Here is an 8221-nt window from a genome sequence, read left to right as displayed (position 1 = left end):
GACCGTCACCCGGCGCCAGGTAATGACCGCACCCAGAAACACACCGATGGTAAGACATCTTTAAAAAGACGCGTCCTTAAAAAGACGTTCCACCCGTGAAGCTCTTTTAGATAGAAATTGCTCTTTTAGTGTGCTGAAGCGCACAGGGGAGATGGCCGTCTGCAACACACACAGGGGGTAGTGCAGCCTGATGTGTGCAACCCACTCGACATGGGAAACCACCGCCGCTGAAGCGCCGTACCACCAGCACGAGAGCCCACGAAGAGAGTGCTTGACTGTAGCTTTCTCTTAGCAGAAGGTCAGGAGCAGAACGATAGAACTGCTCGGCTCCGAAGCGAAAAAGCGTTGCATCTGCTGCCTACTTATACTCACGCTGTGATCAGCGGCAGCTGGATGCAATAATCGCATGCCAATGTGCATTGGCTCGTTTAGTTTACACTCGAAGTAGATTGGTCTCTCTAAGCGAGATCCCAATTCGTCGGTCATCCGACATGATGTCGAGAGTGAAAGGGAACTCCTGAGGACGGGAGGACACAAGTCTGGTAATTCTGAAAATGGAACAGCAGCGTACTTGATAACGTCAGTCAGCTCGCCTTACTCCGGTTTTCCTCACTATGTATGCAATACGACGAAATATGATATCAAACACCACTGCCTCATTTCGTTTTCTTTTAAACATATTAATAGCCGCAAACATTTAGTTTGGGGAACGTACATAAAGTGAAACAAAATATTATATCAAACAGCATTGCCTCTTTTCAGTTTCATTTAAAATATTAATAGGCTCACAAAAATGTGGTTCATGCAATGCCTACACGCATTACAATAAAACTAAATGATATCAAACACCACTGCCTTGACGTTTTCTTCAAAATATAAAACACATCCCTCATTTCGTTTTCATTCTAAAAATATAAAACATATTAATATATGGTTTAGGTAATATGTGCACATATACTCTGATTATCTCCACTGTATAGCCTATAAAATTAAATATAGCAAGCACAACTCTGCCTTTTTTGTTAAATGTCAGTTTTAATGAACAATAATAGCCATTATAAAAGAATAAGTATAAAGTATAAGAGACTTGTGTAATAGGAATAAAGACAAAAGCAAACAATTCGGCAAACAAAGTCAGCGTTGTATTACGATTAATAAATAAATAATTTATTAAACATAACTTTCTGCTCAGCCAAAACGATATGACCTGGAAGAAATAATAGAGTCATGAGACCAAATATTGCCTGTTAGATTTACCCAAAACGAATTTTACCTCATGTTTAACCACTACAGAGGCATCAGAGCCAGCGGCAAATGTCAGAAGGATCAACCGAGGTGAGACTGCTCTCTGCGGATACATGAGCACTGAGCGCCTGGTGATCGTGTGGAGCTCAGGTCTCCAAAATCGGCGAAGCACATTTTCAAATAGGCGCTATCTTTATAAATAAACTGCATATTTGAGTTTTAAACAACTACATTCTCGCCTGAAATTCTCTTAGAACAGCATTTCATGACACAATAACAGTAATATTTAGAAAATTATGCAGGTTTTCTCCTCCGCCATTAAGGCTCGCTGGTTGGTGCGAAATGCATTCTGGGATACCTGGCTGCCTCAAGTTCGCACAAGTCACCTCTGGATGCATCCTCGTTAAAAGGGGCGGAGCAAGAACACATCCGGGGATTTGAACTGTACTTGGCTAGATGTGAACTTTGAATTGGAACAGTACTTGGGCGACGGCTGATGACGTTTCACAAATCCACAAGAACACAAGTACAGACAAGAACGCATATTGAGAAACGGCTCTAGTTTCTCCCTTGTTTGATTGTCTCTTTGATTTTAGGTGTGTCTCGTTAATTTCCTCATTTAGTTCAGTATTTAAAGTGTGTTCTGCCCCTAGTTTCCTGTCTGGTGTTAAACGTCTATGTGCTATGTCACCTTTATTTTTTTATTTAAAAAAGTCACCTTTATTTATATAGTGTTTTATACAATATAGATTGTGTCAAAGCAGCTTCACAGCATTAAACAGGAAACTAGTGTGTCAATAATGCAAGAGAACAATAGAAATCATTCAATTTTTCAGTTGAAGTCAGTTCATTGATGATTCAGTGATGTCATCATCCAGCTCAGTTCACTTCTCTTCTGAAAGCAACAATGTATAATTCAGCTCAGATCTATAAAAAATAAATAAAAATACAAGTGCTTATTAAAAGTTTAGTGAGGCATGGCTCCACAGCTCAGGTTGGTCTAACCTAAGATTCTCTTGTGGGCTATGTGAGCTATGTTCCCTGAGGAACGTCTCCAGAGAGCACAGCCAATCACGGGATGGAGATTACAGCCATATAGGAACAAATGTTAGAAAATCTCTAATATATTGTCTTATATTAAATAATGTGACATTTTTCCAAGCAAAACAGGCATTTGCCAAAATCAAGGGAACTGATTTTATTTGTCCCCAAATATTAGTAACGTTGTACAAACGGCTTGCGTGCGTGGCCCCTTTAAGACTTGTTGCCCTTTTAAGAGTTGTTGCCCTTTTAAGACTTGTCGCCATTTTAAGATTGCGCAGCAAAGTTTGAGAGAAGAGATGCGTGCCGATCCAAATCCAGGTGTAATATGTGTGCGTGCATCCTGTAAAGTGAGTTGTTCTTGTTAAATTATGCTTAATATTGAGATTAAGTTGTAATCTTGCCGGCATTTGCAGCTATGGTAATTATTTTCGATTGATTGAGCGTGCATAACCAGCTCCTGTTTACATGCACGTTATGTATATCTGCCGTGAAATTCTATAATCGCTTTATTTCTACTGTTCTCATGTTCTACATTGCGATAGTTCATCTGTCTATTGAGAATTGCAAGTATAAGTGTGTTAATGAAGATTGTGGTTAAATGGCCTATTCAGATGCTAATATGGTAATCCATTGAGCTGTAGCATTTCATTTATTTCCAGTAATATTGATAATGTCAAATTATTGGATTTGAAGTTTGTATTATTCACTTTATTGTATTTGTTCTCTTTGTACAGACCATGCCTATTACATGTGCCATAGCACAGTAAAGTCATCAAAGAAAGAACTGTTGTTGACTGAGTTCCTGGGTTCTGACCAGCCCACCAGGGCAAGTGATCCCTTCCACAGTCCTTTAAAGATAGATGCAAAATTTCCAAATCCTACAAATGGTCCTTCGAGCCGGATGATCACTTCTCTGGATTAAGATGTCAGTCAGTTCTGAACCAGTAAATCCCTCGGTTCGCCCAAAGCGTCGTCCAGCCTATTTACAAGACTATGAGGTGGGCTTGCAGAGCTTCCGTAAATCAGCGTCACCAGTTAGTACGAGAGAACAACCGGTGGAGTCATCCGATGACGATTACTCTTCATCACAGTTTGGAGCATCTGCTGCAAAGCCTAAGAGAGAGCACAGTTTACATATCTTTTCTTCTCCTTCGAGGCTGACAGTCAGGGATAAGCATCGTGACCGTCCAAGTCTTCTGCAGCAGCACATTTCCAGTCCTGCCCACCAGACATCACCACAATATCCAAACCGAGAACTACAGTTTGAATCCAATGCAGAGTTCGTTCCCCTTGGTGATGAAGTTGATGGATACCAGAGCGATAGATCAGATGTTAGCTCCCTAAAGTTACAAAGGATCTCGGAGGAGAATTTAAAGCTTCGTGAAACACAGCAGGCCATACAAGCTGACCTTAAACGGATTGAGACAGCCAAAGATGAGCTGATTCAGCTTTTAGACAGAGCCTGTAGTCTGCAAAGGCCTTTATCTATGTCCAACACCCGGTCTGACCATCCATCCGTTAAATTTCACCATGCAGCAGATGCGGGTGATGAAGGCTGGCCAGAGCCTCCTCCACCTATTGCATACGATGAGCCAGAAAATATTAATCAGTGCGGCAAGCAAATGTTATACAGCACTACAAGGGCCACACCGACACTTACCCCTAGACTCACTTCAGTTGAGCAGACTAGGGATTTCAGCTATCCAAGTACGTATGATAACCAGCTCAGGTATGGCCAGTATCCTGCCCGACAGATAGATCCTCCGTATGCACCACCAGGACATCTTTATCCTGAACAACACAGGAGGGCTTCCTATAATGTGTCACCTCCTGTGGCATCTGTGGATCTGACAGAGAAATATTACAAAGGTCCATCCCCCACCATTCCTTACTTCCGTACCAAAGATCCAAGTGAGTTTGCTCGATTAAAAATAGCCTTGGACAATCTTCTGCCACCTGATAGTACTGAGATGTTCAAGTATCAAGTACTGGTTGACCACCTGAAATTAGACGATGCTTGTCTAATAGCAGACTCCTTCTTGCACTCCCCTACACCTTACCGAGACACCATGTTGGCCCTCATTGAGCGGTTCGGTCAGCCCCACCAGGTAGCATTAAGACGGATTGCCACTATTCTTGATTCACCTGATATAAGCCGCAATGACCCCTCAGCCTTTGAGAAGTTCTCTCTTCAAGTGCAGTCTTTAGTCGGTCTGCTTAAGACTTTGAACCAGGCAGGGAGCATGGAGTTGCATTGTGGGTCGCATGTTGCATGCCTCCTCAATAAGCTGCCACCTGAAAGACGGGCCGATTTCCGCCGCCACATGTTACATCGGCCTGGGGTGACATACTCATTGGTAGATCTGGCAGAATGGCTGAAATATGAGTCTTGGTGCCAAAGCTATGATGATCAAACTGCCAAGGGAGAAAGCCGAGCCAAACGAGATCCCAGAGTAGCTCCACGAACATGCCGAACCACTGCCACTGTACTGACTGGGTCTGGAAATAGGGCTGATGGGAGAGCCACTGCGTATTCTCCTGCAAACGTTGATGAGAAAGCTAAAGGTAGGCCCATGATATATTGCTCTTACTGTCAGAACTCCGAACATGCTTTCAGTCAGTGCCCCAAAATTCCAACCCTTACCAAAGATCAGCTCTCAGAGTGGATACGAGCCAATAGGAGATGCTGGCGTTGTGGTCTTGGCCATCAAGCTGCCCATTGTGGTCTAAAGAAACCATGTCCACTTTGTCAGAGGAAGCATCTACGAATCCTCCATGAAGTAAATGAGAGGCCGGTCAAAGATGCATCCAAAACCGAGGTTTGCTTAGTCAGCTCAGCGACACAGACACTGTACCTGAACAAACCAGTCAGCAGTAATAAAGTTTTGCTCAAGGTTGTCAGAGTACTCCTACATCATGGCAATTGCACATTAGACACATTCGCAATCCTGGATGACGGTTCTGAGCGTACAATGCTTCTGCCAGAAGCAGCACAGAAACTTGGCTTGAGAGGTACTGTAGAAAGCTTAGCTCTGAGAACAATCCGTTATGATGTGCAAACCCTTAAGGGGGTTTCAGTCTCATTCCACATTTCTCCATACTCCAATCCGAAGAAGCGATATCTCATATCCAGAGCCTTTACTGCGCCACAGCTTGATCTCATTGACCACTCGTACCCAATTTCCAAGCTGCAGAAGCAGTACAAACACTTGGCTGGACTACCATTACAGTGCTTCGAAAAGGCTAAACCTCTCATCCTTGTTGGTGCAGATCAAACTCACATGATCTCACCAATTGAACCAGTAAGACTTGGTCCACGGGGTGGTCCCGCTGCAATAAGAACCAAACTAGGCTGGACATTGCAGGGCCCTACCAGCCTGTTGGAGCAGCAACTTAAGCCAAAAGAGTGTCTCTACATATCCCTTCCCCCCAGCACCACAGAACTGTTCAAGAATGTTAATAGGCTGTGGCAAGTGGATGTTTTGCCCTTTCAGAATGAAAGGGAGTGCACCAGGTCAAAACAGAACCAAAGGGCTGTTGAACTATTGGAAGCCAAAACAGTTCGCGGTGCACAGCTAAAAACCCAGTTGCAGAAAGAGTTAACATTGCCACTTCGCCACGCAGTTCTCTGGACAGACTCCACTACAGTGCTGTCTTGGATTCAGTCAGAGTCTTGCCATTTCAAAGTTTTCGTCGGTACCAGAGTGGCTGAAATCCGCGAGCTTACCAACACCACTAACTGGCGTTACGTGAATTCAGTTCAAAATCCAGCGGACGACCTTACACGAGGAAAGACTCTAAAGGACCTTGCTAAGCCCAGTGCGCACTGAAGATCAGCTGGGTAAGATCCATCTGTCATTCGTACTGGCACGCTCTAGAGTAGCACCAAAAAGAGTCCTGTCAATACCCCGCTTGGAGCTCTGTGCTGCAGTAATTGGTGCACAGCTAAAAACCCAGTTGCAGAAAGAGTTAACATTGCCACTTCGCCACGCAGTTCTCTGGACAGACTCCACTACAGTGCTGTCTTGGATTCAGTCAGAGTCTTGCCATTTCAAAGTTTTCGTCGGTACCAGAGTGGCTGAAATCCACGAGCTTACCAACACCACTAACTGGCGTTACGTGAATTCAGTTCAAAATCCAGCGGACGACCTTACACGAGGAAAGACTCTAAAGGACCTTGCTAAGCCCAACAGATGGAGTCAAGGGCCCCCATTCCTGCTTCTTTCCTCAGAGAACTGGCCAACAAACCCTACAGAGTGCCCCGAGATCGACAAGTCTGAGCTCAAGAAATCTGCATTCTGTGGAGTTGTAGCTGTAGACCGACAATTTGGCAGTGAGTACAAGACCTGGACAGAACTGGTGAAGGCCATTGCACAGGAGCTACATGGGGCGGCTGGAGAATCAGGAGAACCTACAGCAAACACTTACCAGACAGCAGAGATGTACATACTCCAGAAGGTGCAAAGTGAGAGTTTCCCTGGGGAATTACAACGGTTGAAATCAGGCAAGGCTCTTCAACATAATAGCCGCTTACTCACCTTAACTCCAGAATATGACACATCCACCAATCTAATCCGGGTTGGTGGTAGGTTAAGACATGCAGAGACCTTAAATCCCAACCTGAAACATCCAATCGTACTAGACTCTAGACATCCAGCTGTGAAATTAATTCTTCAAGATTTTGATGAAAGACTCTGCCATCCAGGCCCTGATCGGGTGTTTGCAGAAATAAGGAGACAGTTCTGGGTGCTAAGAGGAAGAGCGGCCATCCGCATATTACAGCATGCCTGTACGGAATGTTAAAGGCTGAGAGCCAAACCTACCTTTCCCAAAATGGCAGACCTTCCTTTGGCACGCTTGCGCTTGATTTTGATGAAAGACTCTGCCATCCAGGCCCTGATCGGGTGTTTGCAGAAATAAGGAGACAGTTCTGGGTGCTAAGAGGAAGAGCGGCCATCCGCATATTACAGCATGCCTGTACGGAATGTCAAAGGCTGAGAGCCAAACCTACCTTTCCCAAAATGGCAGATCTTCCTTTGGCACGCTTGCGCTTCTACAAGCCAGCCTTTCATTCAACCGGCATGGATTGCTTCGGCCCCTTTCTAGTAAAGATTGGTCGACGAGTAGAAAAGAGGTGGGGAATCCTCTACAAGTGTCTTACCACACGAGCCGTACACATAGACCTGCTGAACAGCTTGGACACCGATTCATTTCTGATGTCACTTCGGAGGTTTATTGCACGTAGAGGTTCCCCAGTAGAATTACTGTCGGACCAAGGAACAGATTTCCGAGGTGGGGAACGGGAACTGTGCGAAGCATTCCAAGCCATGTCACCTGATCTCCAGCGAAAACTCGCACCACAGAAGATAGGGCCCCTTTCTAGTAAAGATTGGTCGACGAGTAGAAAAGAGGTGGGGAATCCTCTACAAGTGTCTTACCACCCGAGCCGTACACATAGACCTGCTGAACAGCTTGGACACCGATTCATTTCTGATGTCACTTCGGAGGTTTATTGCACGTAGAGGTTCCCCAGTAGAATTACTGTCGGACCAAGGAACAAATTTCCGAGGTGGGGAACGGGAACTGTGCGAAGCATTCCAAGCCATGTCACCTGATCTCCAGCGAAAACTCACACCACAGAAGATAGCATTCCGTTTTAATCCTCCTGCAGCACCACACTTTGGGGGAGTGTGGGAGTGTCCATCAAGATGTCACTATCTGCGACTATTGGGGCCCAAACAGTACCGGAAGAGAACGGCTTGCGTGCGTGGCCCCTTTAAGACTTGTTGCCCTTTTAAGAGTTGTTGCCCTTTTAAGACTTGTCGCCATTTTAAGATTGCGCAGCAAAGTTTGAGAGAAGAGATGCGAGCCGATCCAAATCCAGGTGTAATATGTGTGCGTGCATCCTGTAAAGTGAGTTGTTCTTGTTAAA

The 8221-nt window shown here is 44.8% G+C and overlaps 1 protein-coding gene across 1 annotated transcript; it reads left to right on the top strand.

The window, feature by feature from the left end:
• The first annotated feature begins 2586 nt into the window (after positions 1 to 2586).
• On the top strand, positions 2587 to 7811 carry LOC107593486 (uncharacterized). The gene is made up of 4 exons (XM_016283224.1): positions 2587 to 2636; positions 3024 to 6108; positions 6419 to 6754; positions 7204 to 7811. Exons 2-4 carry the CDS (start codon positions 3213 to 3215, stop codon positions 7809 to 7811), a joined length of 3840 nt encoding a protein of 1279 aa, XP_016138710.1. The 5' UTR covers positions 2587 to 2636; positions 3024 to 3212.
• Positions 7812 to 8221: the final 410 nt, after the last annotated feature.

The sequence above is a fragment of the Sinocyclocheilus grahami genome, unplaced genomic scaffold, assembly GCF_001515645.1.
Source record: "Sinocyclocheilus grahami isolate Dianchi unplaced genomic scaffold, SAMN03320097.WGS_v1.1 scaffold171.1, whole genome shotgun sequence".
Taxonomy (NCBI): Eukaryota; Metazoa; Chordata; class Actinopteri; order Cypriniformes; family Cyprinidae; genus Sinocyclocheilus; species Sinocyclocheilus grahami.
Note: the sequence above shows the minus strand (reverse complement) of the source record. Positions and strands in the feature narration are given on the sequence as shown.